The sequence below is a fragment of the Pieris brassicae genome, chromosome 5 (genome assembly GCF_905147105.1).
Source record: "Pieris brassicae chromosome 5, ilPieBrab1.1, whole genome shotgun sequence".
Lineage (NCBI taxonomy): Eukaryota > Metazoa > Arthropoda > Insecta > Lepidoptera > Pieridae > Pieris > Pieris brassicae.
The window spans coordinates 19,710,555-19,724,660 of NC_059669.1; the positions used below are offsets into that span (position 1 = coordinate 19,710,555).

The window sequence follows — 14,106 nt, forward strand, 5'->3', positions numbered from 1 at the left end:
AAATTATTGTTACGCGATTGGCATCTCTGTCCGTAGAGTACACTACATATTATACTGCTAGAGTCGTTAACACAGACTATGTAGGCTATAATCTACATATTCATTAATAATAAGGCTCTCTGTGTAATCATTTTTAAATTTTTTAATTAACTTAAATTACGAAAGAATCGTTTTGTACGTAGTACTTGCAAAAATAAAATAAATCCGATGTCTTTTGTAGTTAACAAATTTTATTGAACAGTATTTAAGAAAAGAGATATGTAATTTACATATATAAATGCCCTAATTATAGGAATAGTTTTTTTTATTAACAATACCGCTCATTAATCAGAGAAGACAGTATTTAAATATTATCGAACTACGCATACAAAAGACAGAATTGGAATACACTCTTAATTAGAAGAGGAAGACATAACAATATACTATTATCTACAGCTGAGCGCGAGCAATATAGAACCGGTTTTAACTGTAATCGAAGATAGGTATTTGAATTGAGGAAAACCCCGAAGTATTGTGGCTTACTAAAGTCAACAATCAAAATCAAGTTTTAGTATGCAAACCACCTCTGGCTTACGCTTAATAAAATGTTTAAAATACTAGCTTTCTTTGCCGTTTTAAATGTTGCAGTATCTCGTTTTGGTAAGTTATATTTTTATAATATAATGTTTTTAAATCATATTGAAAGCAAATATTTTTAAATTATTTTTTTAAAAGCTAGGTAGAGTTGTTTAACTATAATGTTTATAAAAATTTCGTAGACTTCCTAATCCTTATGTGATTCTATGATTAAATTTATTTTAAAATCCTAATCCTTATAACCACAACTGAATGTTTTGTTTAAAAAAAATGTAGATAATAATAAGAATGGCTGTAAAAGGAATGCAATAACAACAAATTTTATATACTGTGTGTGTGTTTTAGTGATATGTATCTTATGTGGTTCTCTAAATCTGTGCCCAAATAAAAAATATATTTTCATTACAGTTGGTGATGAGTGCAAAACATCTGGCAATGAAGGAACATGTGTGTTAGTCAATGATTGCCCTGTGGCCATTAGGTCAGTCTCTTTCGATAATGTTATCACAATATACAAAAGAATTCTTATATATATGTTACACATATTTGCAAAGATAACAACATAACATAAAATATGTAGTATAGATAAATAATTCATTACAACAATTATGTTTTTATAATAAATTTAATTGTCCAAAAAACCTAATTGCACCAACTTACAGATTTAACTATACTTATTGGTCTCTTTCTGTTAAATTGTGTTGACCATGTGATAAGTAATTGGTGATTCTATATACAGCATTTAAAAAGTCACATTAATTCATCTTAATTTTTGAGATACTTTCGTTTGCCAAATATCAAATCAAGGTTAAATGCTATTTTACATATTAAAACTTTAATACGCCAAACCGCTATTAAATACCTACTGGAAATTGATTTACTTTTGCCAAATGAATTGGATGGCTTTTGTATAAGTGATTTTGATTAGCTGCAAAGATAACAATATTTTATAAAGATTAATGTATATCATATAATTATTTATTTAGTCTATTGAAAAGTGTTACGTATTTAAGTACATAAATATGAAATACTAATCTTTGAAATTTGTTTCAGGGCAATAAAAGAGAATGATCGCCATCCATATAAGAGATGTGGTTTTAGTGCTGAAATTGAAATTGTATGTTGTCCTAAGACAGAAATTCTATACAAACCTACAAGGACCTCTACAATAAGAACAGAAGAGAAATTTGGTAATTTAAAAAAAATCAAAAACCGTTTTATTCTTTTGTTTTAAGCTTAATATTTTTAGTCATATGTTAACTTTATGAAAATTGGCCTTTTCATTCAATAATATTAGAGCTACAACAAAACATACTCTTATTACCACAATTATAATTTACATAGTTCAGAATTATGCATTCAGTATAAATGAGGAAAAACAAGTGCCCTGTAGTTGGTATAAGTATTTGCTTTACCATTTTTGACTTCAAAAAACACCAAGGAACTGTACAATTTCCTTATGAGATATTTACATTTTGTGTATTTTATCGCACTTGAGAAACTTGCAAGTCTTAGTTACTTTGTTAGGTGACGGATTAAAACTGTTCGAACAAAGAGATAACATTGGATAAAATATTATATTTCAGGTGGAAATCGAGTTGCAGATATTCGTAAGTACAGCATTTTAAAATTTTATTATTAAAATATATGTATACGCAACTATTGACTCATTATTTTAAATGAAATACAGTTACTAAATCATATAAAATTTACAGAATGCAAGAAAATAGTAGATTCTAGTATACCTCCATTAGGATTACACATAATCGGCGGTGAAACAGCGTCCCTCGGGGAATTTCCGCACATGGTAATTAGTTTTCCTTATTGATTGGATTTTACGTAATGATAAATTGGTTTATTGTTGACACAAAAATGTATTTTAAATTGTGGCATTTATGTGCTTCCATCTAATTAACAAAATTTTATTTTATGTCGTGGACGATTCAAATCGCTCTTCGTTGACTATGGTCAAGTGGAAGGAGCTGGTTTTGGGGAGCTCCCGCCCCGAAAAGTACTCCATATTCTTAATAAAGCAAGCGAAGGCCCGGAGTGAAGTACTATCTCGCTTTGCCGAGAGTACCAAGTGTCTTGAGACGCTAATTTAGCTTTCCGTCTAAAAGATATTATAATTTAACGTCATTCGATTTGTCAACGGAGTAGCGTCAAAGGATGTCCAATCACAAACTCACGCGATGATGCGTCATTACGTCCACTTGACCAATCACATTCGAACGGAACGTTGCGTCTTACAGTCTTACACCTTGAACTTTCTTTTCAGGTTGCACTAGGATACGAGCGCGAGGACGGTTATGAATTCCAATGCGGCGGTTCACTTGTTTCCGAATATTATGTTCTTACTGCGGCGCATTGTATAGACACACTGGACCAGTAAGTATGAAACCTTAATCTGGCATCCTCGGTATCCCGCAGGGAAGTATGTTGGGTACAATTATGGTAACAACGAAAAACATTAAAAAAGGAAACTCAATACAAAATCAGGAATTATTAAGACAAGATCATTGACACAAAGCTCAAACAATTCATTCAACATCTTATTTTAAAAGAGTCTGCTAACATAATACAAAACATGAAGCCAACAACATATCCACGTACAATTATATAAAAGATTATCAAAAACCTGTAGCACAAGGTCTAGGCCTCAGATTACTTGACATAGTATATGTTTTCAGATCATATAATTTTCTTAACACAAGTAATATATCAGCCTTCTCTGCATGACACATGCCGCCCAAAAAAATATTTTGAGAAAACCGGCATGCCTTAGTGAGTCTAAAAGGGTTTTCTCAAAATATTTTTTACTATTGTACTAGCGAGTGTTATTTGCGAACATTGACAGTATGTCTATTGGAGCTCAAACCTAGGACCTCAGCGATGATAGCACGTCCAATTCGCTAGACTTTCTCCAAAAAAAAAAACAATTTCGAAAACGAAAATTTTATACTGCGAGGGTAGGAAAATAAGAGCTTAATGTAAATGATTCAAATAGATAATACTTAAGAGGTAAGACGTAAATAGATTATTATTATTAATAGATCTTATTAAGAAAAGTTTCAAAGAAAACAGATTTTTCTGTTAGATTTAATCCTGTTACAGAGTAAAACCAAGCATAGCGCGGATGGGTGTGGTTGAAATAGGAGGCAGTACGTTCAATTCAGAATCAGATGTAATGATAGCCGAATTAAAATTGCACCCAAACTATGCAAGAAAAGAGAAATACCACGATCTCGCTTTAATTAAGTAAGTACAACTATTGTAGTGAAACAATTACTCCATTAAAGGAGAGATGAAAATATTTAATTGACGAGTATTTAATAGAGAGATCTAATTAACCTTGTAGTGTGTTAAGGTATGATTCAAAGCCCATACTTTATGTTTTTTTTCTTCTTTATGGCTTTTATTTATGCCAACTGGGCACAAGGTACTTCGCCAGTGTCGTGTCGACACGAAGGAGATTGATCGGTAAAAATAATAATTATACTTTATGTTACTCCTGTATGTAAAAATCGATTTGACATAAGGTCGTCGTACTTATATAAAGTCGACGCATTTTAAACTGAGTCGTCAGGCAATAAATGTCACTGACAGTAGGAATGTGCACGCACTGCAACTCGTTATCGATACTTAGCTACCTGCGCACGCACAGACTACTGATTGGTCGTTACGTGTAAGGGTTGTTGTTTTTATATAAATATAAGATTTTTGAAGTTGTACTTCTTTTGTCGCGATACGGAAAAATGATAAGAGTAAAATAAATCTTTACAATGCGCGCGCATACTGCACAAAAAACGACACCCTAAAGTTAGCTGTAGCCAACATTTTAGTTTTTTCTATTGTTAGTGTCGTTTTTTTCTACAAACGTAGAATAATTTTTTTTGAAAAGATTTTTATGTTGTTACGCTAAAGAAGTATAACTTCTAACGCGTGTACGTAAGTACACACTAAATTATTTTTTGTTATAATGGAGAATTTATTTTCAGAACGTGGTATTGAAAACTGTTGACATTTATCTTACAAATTAAAAACTTTTATTGTCAGATAGCGAAAAAATTATCCTATTAATACTTAACATAATTTAGCTTAAGGAAAACACTTTTTGAACGGATTAAAGTTATGTATTATTTTTAAAACTTATAATTATTTACATAATTCACGGTGACCGTGACCTCGCACACTGAAACGTACGCGAACCCTCAGTTCATAATGCGTCGACTATAACTAAGTCGTGACTCTAAATGTTAGGTACTCAAAGTAACAACTAAGTTCCGTTCTGAAATAGTACAAAATTTCCTCGGTATTAATATATTCGTTTCGGTTTTTAAAGTATGGGCGCATTTTCCAAGTTAGTTCAAACAATAGTTTAAGAAATATAAAAATAAGTCACGGCTAAATACAAAAATATATATTTAAAAAGTTGTATTTTAGGAAGTGTGTGTTATTTTTATTTTTCCATAATACTAAATAAAGATCTTTAATCGATAGGTTACGATCACCAGCTGAATTGTCATCTAATTTGAATGCGATATGCCTTTACACCCAAGATGATGACCCGCAAGTTGCTTTAACTGTCACGGGTTGGGGAAAAACCAGCACAACACGTGAGTATACCGGCACATGTGCACTACGATTAACTTTAATCTAGTGACAAAATAGGGTCATATTCTTTGTTTACATACTTCAATTTTATGTCTGTGTTTGACAACTGACAGGTGTCGTTTTTTACAATTGACAGTTCTGATTTTCTTTTTAATTGAAAGTTTTTTTTTTCGTTTAGCCCTTTTTAGGTTCCATGAGTAAAAATATACGTATATTGTCTCAGGTACAACAACGCAAATCATCTTGTCCATTAAGACAAAAAATACTTGTACAATATAAAAATACTTCATACAAAATTTTCTGGAAATAACGCTACATAATAAAAAAAAATCCGTCATTTCTTATGGTGCCTATGTTCAGTCAATTATTCGCCACATTTGACAAAATGTTAGCGCCAGGAAGTAAACATAAAGCAAACAACACATCGACATTATACACTAAAAGACTATCAAAAACCAGTAGCGCTACAAAGTACAGGCCTCAAGCCTCATTGCTTGGCTTTGTATATTTTCCTGGTCATATATTTTTCTTAAGACAAGAAGGTGGTCAGCCTTCTCTGCCTGGTACATGCCGTCGAATTGTTAGGTCTAAGGCATCACAATGTTTTCTATGATTGTACGAGTTAGTGTTATTTGCACACATAGACAGTAATTAGATGTATTGGTATGCAGCTCGGAGTTCCTCCTTTTTAAGATTTTTACGTACAAAAATGTACGTATATTGTACGGTGCCGGCAACGCACTTGCGAGCCCTCTGGCATTGATAGTGTCCATGGGCGGGGCGGTATCACTTACCAATAGATGAGCCTCCTGCCCGTTTGCCCCCTGTTCTATAAAAAAAGGCTCGCCCATTAAGACTTACCAAGACCCAAAATACTTACAAAACAGATTACGGTATATGATATAGTTTTTTATAAACTTGTTCACGTGAATTCTTTACTACCGCGAGTTAGATAGTCTATCTATACATGTGAACTTCTAAATATCTTGCTATGATATACCAATATTCCTAGTAATGTTGAGGTCGAGGCAAACGGGACACTTAGAAAGATTTACATCTACAACGCTTAAAGGCTTATGTTGCTGGAGTTTGAGGGAACGAAGTCTTGTTCTATCCTAAGTGGTATTTTGGTGGTATTGCAGGTGACATAAAAAGTAATATATTACTGAAGGCAAATGTGTCTGTGGTCGATATATCCAAGTGTGGCGAGTCTTATACAAATTGGCGGCGGCTGCCCAAAGGTATTGCACAGACACAGATCTGTGCCGGCGACGAGTTGGGACGACATGACACCTGCCAGGTGACTTTACTAATACCGAAATATTTTTTCTTTAATTTCGCTATTATTTTTAATTTAAAACAATATTTTTAACTGTGAACTCTAAATGTTGTTACAAATATTAAAATATGTCTGTTTCAAATTAAATCATACAACAATTCTTATGCTATATGTGTGTGTGTTATAATTATTAACAATGCTAAGATTTTCTTATCTATATCTGTGGTAAACAATATATAAAAAATGGAGAACTTTCAATGGAAAATTTATTGTCTTGTCAAAGTAATATCGTAAGGCCCAAAATTATGTTGATTCAATTACTTTTGACTAAGCGTTTGATTCAGACTTGCTCAAACTATAACTCACGTTTGTCAAAATTCAATACATTTTTGACGTACGGAAGTTTTATTTTCTCCCTCTTATTCATAAAAACTAAAGTTCATAAATAAATCAACACCTGTCAAATAGTTTACACGATGGTGTAGGTGATTTTTTTTATGAATAAGGGATATGACGTACTCTTATATATTCGTCAAGTCACTTTTACAGACTGAACGCATAGACCATAGATAATTTCAAAGATAATAAATGCCTTTAGAATGCATCCTCATTGTTCCGTTTACTTCCTAATAAGCTCACAGAGCGCTCCTACATACAAAATATAGTCCTCCCTTTTACATAAAAAATATATAGTCTATGGATTTTCCAACTGGCATCTAAAGGAGTTAAACATAGGGTACCCACTAATCAAGCATTGTTTACCTTAGCTACCCTGATTGTTTTGTGAATCAGTTCAGAGCATTAAGGCCCGTATTTTAAGAGGTATCGCTTAGAACTGTCTAGTATGTCAAACTTTAAATAGAAATAATTGACAGGTCTTCAAAGTTAATTTTATTTAAAGTGCATTCCAGAATACGGGTCTAAGTTTGCTTTGAGCCAGTCGAACCGGTTTCCTCCAAGTGTCAACTGAGCCACTAGTTTTATTGAGTTTTTTTTATAGGGTGACTCTGGGGGGCCCCTCCAAGCTCTTACGGAGAGTGACGGGAACTATCGGTTAATCGGTGTGACGTCATTCGGCCGCGGTTGTGCCTCTACAGTGCCTGGAGTGTACACGCGTGTCTCTGAGTATCTCGACTGGATCGAAAGTGTCGTCTGGCCAAATGAATCTTAAAACTTGTTTGAGGGAATAGATAAATATTAGCTTTTTCAAATGTTCTATAAATGAAATTTGTTCACTTGCCGCTAGTGGTACCTACATGATTTATCCCAGTTTACATTGTGTTCATAGTTCTCTCTGAAAAGTTTGTTTTAATCAAAAGCTGTCGTTTATATCGACCTTTATAATAATTGTGATGTTTAATGTTTAAAAAAAAGATCTTACACCTAATTAAAACGTGTAGTAAATACCGTGTTATACCATGGTTAAGATGCCCATAGAAAAACAATGGTCACCAATGCCATACTAGACATACTATCGTAAGGCAGCGATACGAATTGCGATAGTGTTCGTTAATCTCCATAAATCTTAAATACCTCAGAAGCTTTGCCATGACTTTAACATAGTATAAAAATGTAAGATTTTTTGGTAAAAAAAACCTTTATGTATACTGCAGTTACAAATTTAATAATAATTGTACTACGTTTTGAGACATAGTCACTTTCCGACAGGTGTGACCCAATATGTTCTATGAGATTATTTTTTTAGCTCATTCATTATCATTTGCTTACGCTACGTCACGTAACCATTTATTTGTCTCTAGCCCCGTGTTTTGGACTAGAGATGTCATTGAGAAATCACAATGTAAAAATCGTTTGACAATTCACCTTTCACATCCAATTTTAATAGAGAAATGAATGTACAGTACTCCCAAATTCATAATGCGCTATATTTTGCGCGTTTTCGTATTCGTGGAAACACCCGTATCATTAAATCGTAAGAGCCCTAAACAATGCACTTACATTTTGCACCTTGTTCGAAATAAATAGTGATATAAGAGAAAACCTTTTATGAATATAAGGTTTCAATAAGCTAAAATTAACAGTAAAATATGTTTTGGTTACATTTGATACATTGACACAGACACTAACAAAACAGATTCACAACAACAGAAACAATGTCATCAACTTATTGCTGATAGTTTCAAGCAAGAAGTTTACATCGGATAGGGAAACAAAATCATACACATGTATACAAAGTCATGCACATATATTATATATAGTTTACACAATCGAAAACTATTCGGGCGGCCGCCGCCGCTAGCATTATTAGTTTGGGAGTACTGTATAAGTTTGTAATGTAACAAAAACAAAAAAAATATTTTTAAATACATATATATTTTTTATCATATTCACAAATTCCTACATTTTCTATATGCTGATGCATTAGTCACAACAATGTTAAAGACTGCACTAAAAACCTAGAGATTTTAAGATTATAAGTTCAAAAATATTTTAATCAAAACACCTACAATATTGTAAACATTTAAAATATTAACTATAAATCAATAACTAACATTTATGTAAGAGTTTTAAGAAATTTAAATTTCCTATTTGGATATAGTAATCCATTTTCTAATCATTTTTTGTACATGTGTAATGCCATACAATTATAAAAATGCTTATGTTAAGAATATTATTGAAATAATATATTTTATTTCAACCATACTTTATTAATTATGACTATTCATGTGTTTTAATAAAACATTTTTCGAATGTCCCTTCTGAGGAACAAGTTAAGATCGAAGTAAGTTTCCAGAAGTGTTATTTTTATTAAATCACTGGGATCTCAAAACATGTAACATACATTTTATTTTAAAAGAAACATTTCAATTACTTATTTAGAAACATAGACATAGATTTTTTTTTATTATTTTACAAAACTACCATTATTATTCTACTGTACTTGTAGTAACAAATATAATGGATACTATATAGTATCCATTATTATTAATTATTAAATATATATTTGAAATAGCATTTACTAATTTTTATTTATTCTATAGTAGATTATGTACTAATGTTGACAGTGACTGTTCAATGTAACTATTTTTATCACTGAGTGGTTGATCAACATCAGTAACATAGATATTATTGCAAAAACATGTTAATGAGAATGTAGTATTTCTTTTAAGTGCCATTGTGTCTAGTTTGTTAGGTTCACAGTGAATTTGACGTAAAACTGTTGAAATAAAATATATTTTAAAGAAAAGATGTATTATTTTAAATGTATATTTACAAAAGCGCCTTAATAATTTTTTCTTGTATATAATAAAAACACAAGGATTACAAAAAAATATTAGTTTGTTTATTTATTTTTAGTCTGTTTTGCAGCTTTTTTCAGCTTTGCCTTAAATGCACTAATATTAACAGTAGGTTCAGTTGATGTATTGTTTTCATATTTCTTTTCCTCTGGAGGAATAAAATCTTTTTTCCTTGCTTCTTCTTTGGCCTTCTTTGCTTCTTGTTGCTTTTCCTCTTTTTCATGTTTTCGTTTTGCTTTTTTCTGGTCATCTTTGAGGAAGTATTCACCAGTTGCCAACTCTTTATCAATTTTACTTTCTGGTTGCTGAGGTGGAAATGGAGTGTAAGGTTTTTTGTTGATTTTCTTTTTAGGTTGTTTTCTTGGAACATTTTTACTTTTAAAATTAGGCAAAAATCTGTCCCAACTTTCATTTTTTAATCTTGAATCTTTCATCAATTCACGCTTAATCATAAGACTTTTGATATTGTACATAGGATGTATATTTTTCATGGTATCTTCAACAATTCTTCTCACTTGTACTAAACCTTTATATGGGCCTACAGCAGAAACAGTGTTACCTTGAACTAATACATAACATTCAGTCAATAGTTCTATTGATTTTAATGTTACTCCATTAGGACCAATCAATCTTTGTCGTCTTTTAAGGAAGGTCTCCTTTTTGCTAACAAAAGAGTTAATTTTAATAATATCGCAACCTATTTCATCCTCTAAAACTCGGACAGCTTGCTCAAAGGGAACACTTCTAGACAGTAACTTCATGAAATCTCGTGCTTTTATAATAATATAAGGATCCCACGTTTTCCTCGTAGTTTTAACAGTTAGGCTGCCTTCAATAAGGTCTAATTCGGCAACAATGTTATGGTTATTCAATACTTTTTGTACTAAAGGCCAGCATTCTTTAAGATATTGTTCACGATATTTAGGGAATAAAGTTGCAAATTTACTTTCCTCCAGGAGCCCATGTGGATTATCTTCAGGTTTAAATTTTGGTATTTTCATTGACCAAGCATTTTCTACTGGAGCTTTTTGTGTTTCATCATCAGAATCGTTATTTTCCATTGTAATTTAATACGAATAAGTGGTGATTATAATATAACTTGGTTACAAAATACAAGTTAGTGAAGTTGCTGTACTAACTACTACTATTCGACATTGACAAGTTATACTTGTCGAAATAAAATTGACAAGAAATACTAGCCGACAGATGAGAAAAGCCACTAACTATTTGCTTAACTCAGCCTGTGAAATTTCTTTTACTTAACACTTAACGTATTTTCATTAATAAACAGCATTATTTACTTATGCCTTCGTATTTTGTAGTTTTAGTTAAAAGAAACAAACTATTCTATAAAAACAATACATAAGTATCATCTTAATACTATTTTAATTTGTTACAATACCATACGTAATACATTGCGTAAATCGTACTTTTTATTATTATTTAGTAGGTATTTAATAAAATGTAGCTTTACAATATAAGTACACGTACAACATGCCATAAAAAAACTATTTAAGCAAATTTGTTTGTTTTAGCTAATGCTGTCACTCTTGTAAAAACCAAGTATGAAATATTCTTGCATTATTGCAAGTTATTTATTTTTTCTAATAATTTAATCTGCAATTCACAATAAACCACTCTGCTGAGCTAAGTAAATTTTGTATTTCCAATTTGGATGGAACATATAAGATACAATACCTCCTCTAATTTGTGATTACATTAGGATTAAAGAAGAAAGGATAAAACCAGAAATTTTTAGTTTTTTATTTTTAAAAGTTTCAGCTTAGGAACTGTAACATTTTTTCCAATATACTTTTTACCATTTATAAAAGGCTGCAAAATTTCAGGTATTCCTATTTTGCCTTTTGGATGCTGATGTGTTTCAACTAGAGAAATGAGCATTCTAGGTACAGCACATGCAGTCCCATTTAATGTATGCACATGCTTAGTGGTCATACCATCCATATATTTAATATTAAGACGTCTGGATTGATAGTCTGTACAATTACTGCAACTAGATATCTCTCCATAGTTATTTCTCCCTGGCATCCAAGCTTCAATGTCATATTTCCTAAAATAAAGTTTGTCTTTATTACAATATTCTTGTCATCATTCCAATTAATTAATATCCCAGTCATGCCTAACATTGACAATTAAGTTATTTAATTTTTCATGTATAAACTAATAAAAATCATAGAGGTGTGAAACTTATATAAATAATACAAACCGAAATGCTGGTGCACCTAATTCATGTGGTGGCATGTCCAAAACTCTCATATGTATCCCTAAAGGAGAGAATAATTCCTCTTGTGTCTTTCTTATGTATTCCAAAATATCATCTGAATCTTCTTGTTTTGAAACAACAAACATCTCAACTTTAGTAAATTGGTGTACTCTATAAAAGAATATTTAAAAATTGTTATGTCTTGAAGCAAAATGAGTGGTAAGGAATGTTAAAAATACTACCTATATGTTCCTCTTTCTTCAATTGTATTTGATGTTTCAGCTCTATAGCATCTACTCACTGATGCTAATTTTAAAGGTAATTTTTTACTGTCATGTTGAGTATTACTCAAGAGACCAGCAAGTGACATTTCAGCAGTACCAGATAAGTGTAAGTCAGCACCATGAAGATCAGGATCTAGTGAATAGATCTGTAACAGATAAGAAAAAATGAGAATTAAATACGAAGGAAATTGTTAATTGAGATTTAAGATAGGAATGATCATTTTCATAAATATAATATTTATGACTCATCTCAATAACAGGAACTTAATAACTTAACACATTGTACAATTTATATTTTAATGAAAGTAAACATCATTTTATGAAATTTTTATTATAAAGTAGGAATAAAGCTGAGCTTTTACCTGAGTTCGGTCACCATTGACTGCCATACCGCAACTTTGAATTATATTCTTTGATAATACATCAGGTACTGATACCAGATTAAAACCCTTTTTTAATAAATACGACACAGTATATTTTAATAATGCCTCTTCATACTCTGCTAATTCACCAAAATAATAGTAACTTTTATTATCGCATGTGTAACCAAGCTTATCTGTTCTCATTAAATTTAATAATTGTGTTATTTCACTGAATTGTAAAGGCTTGTAGGATCCAAAATCTTTTTTATGATTAATAGTGTAAATGGTATGAGGATGTTCCTTGTAATCTCGAACATCAGGGTGGGTTATGTTCGGCAATTTTACTAGTTCTGAGTAAAAATTCTCCTTTAAACTTTCATACATACTATCACCCCTTGAAAGAGATTTAAACTTTTCATACAATTCATGAACTCTGTTTATGTCACCGACACCCTTTCTTATTTTAATGTTGTGTTTTATTTCCGATAAATTTTCACTATGACAATAATATTCGACGTCTATTTCGGGATAACATGTTGAAAATAATCTTTTACCAATATTACAATGTATTCTTTTTATGAAAGGTGACAGCATCACTATTGCTAAGATTGTATTTTACAAACAACCGAGAATCGACGTATTAGTACGACGACGACGACAACGTATTAGTCAGTACTTAAGTCTTACCCACATAACTTAATCTTATTAGTTAAACAATTTAAATTAGGTCTTGAAGTCGCAATCCGTTCGTAATTACCGAGGCAACAATGTTGATTTTGACAAATGACGTCGAGACATGAATATGAAGAGTAAGGTCTGAGACAAAGTCACTTTTCGATAGGCGTGATCCACTAACGATAAATTATTTACATTTACAACCAACATTAGCTGACGCTTTATTAAGTGATTATTTTTATACAAATTTTGTCACAACGTGATTTTTTGTATCTAGCTCCTTATTTTCTGTTTATAAAAGCTATATAAATCTGCTGCCTATCGTCGTGTTGTCGCTCACTCTGCAATATTTACAAAATGGACGTATAAACTAACGTTAATTTGATAAATCTTTATATATATATAATATTATTAGCTGTAAACAATCAGTTCTATGATAATATGGCAATAAAAATAATTAAGTAAGAATTTTTATTTTTACTCTTTGTGCAATTTAAAAACCCGCTTCTATTAGTAACTTAATTCTTACTGACTTTATATATAAAAGAGGTATAGGGCTTTTTACGATTTTTATTAATATTCTTACGGGCAAGATATCTCATTGAAAGGGTTCACATTCTAGAACATGGACACTTTCTAAATAATTCGGTTCAAAGAAAGTTATTTTTTATTATTGAATTCGGTAAATTGAGTTAATGAATTCTAAAATATTGTTATTGTAGTGTATTGCGACCTCTATTTTCAATATCCAAGCTATCAGAACTCGCTTTTCTCAATTAAGTCTAATAACTAATAATAATATTACTAGTTGGAATATCATAAAAAAACGTAT

General features: G+C 31.2%; 3 protein-coding genes across 3 annotated transcripts; 1 reads left to right on the plus strand and 2 right to left on the minus strand.

Moving 5' to 3' along the window:
* Positions 1–276: 276 nt before the first annotated feature.
* LOC123709416 (serine protease persephone-like) lies at positions 277–9,616 on the plus strand. Its single transcript, XM_045660743.1, has 10 exons — positions 277–639; positions 985–1,057; positions 1,630–1,766; positions 2,163–2,186; positions 2,292–2,383; positions 2,855–2,964; positions 3,691–3,834; positions 5,077–5,192; positions 6,333–6,490; positions 7,470–9,616. The coding sequence occupies exons 1-10, from the start codon at positions 585–587 to the stop codon at positions 7,638–7,640; spliced, it is 1,080 nt and encodes a 359-aa protein (XP_045516699.1). The 5' UTR covers positions 277–584; the 3' UTR covers positions 7,641–9,616.
* A 71-nt stretch (positions 9,617–9,687) lies between these two features.
* On the minus strand, positions 9,688–10,888 carry LOC123709417 (KRR1 small subunit processome component homolog). Its single transcript, XM_045660744.1, has one exon. It carries the CDS (start codon positions 10,788–10,790, stop codon positions 9,774–9,776), a length of 1,017 nt encoding a protein of 338 aa, XP_045516700.1. The 5' UTR covers positions 10,791–10,888; the 3' UTR covers positions 9,688–9,773.
* Positions 10,889–11,478: 590 nt separating this feature from the next.
* On the minus strand, positions 11,479–13,392 carry LOC123710340 (serine--tRNA ligase, mitochondrial). Its single transcript, XM_045662164.1, has 4 exons — positions 12,600–13,392; positions 12,196–12,383; positions 11,957–12,124; positions 11,479–11,800 (listed from the first exon to the last, which is right to left on the minus strand). Exons 1-4 carry the CDS (start codon positions 13,191–13,193, stop codon positions 11,485–11,487), a joined length of 1,266 nt encoding a protein of 421 aa, XP_045518120.1. The 5' UTR covers positions 13,194–13,392; the 3' UTR covers positions 11,479–11,484.
* Positions 13,393–14,106: the final 714 nt, after the last annotated feature.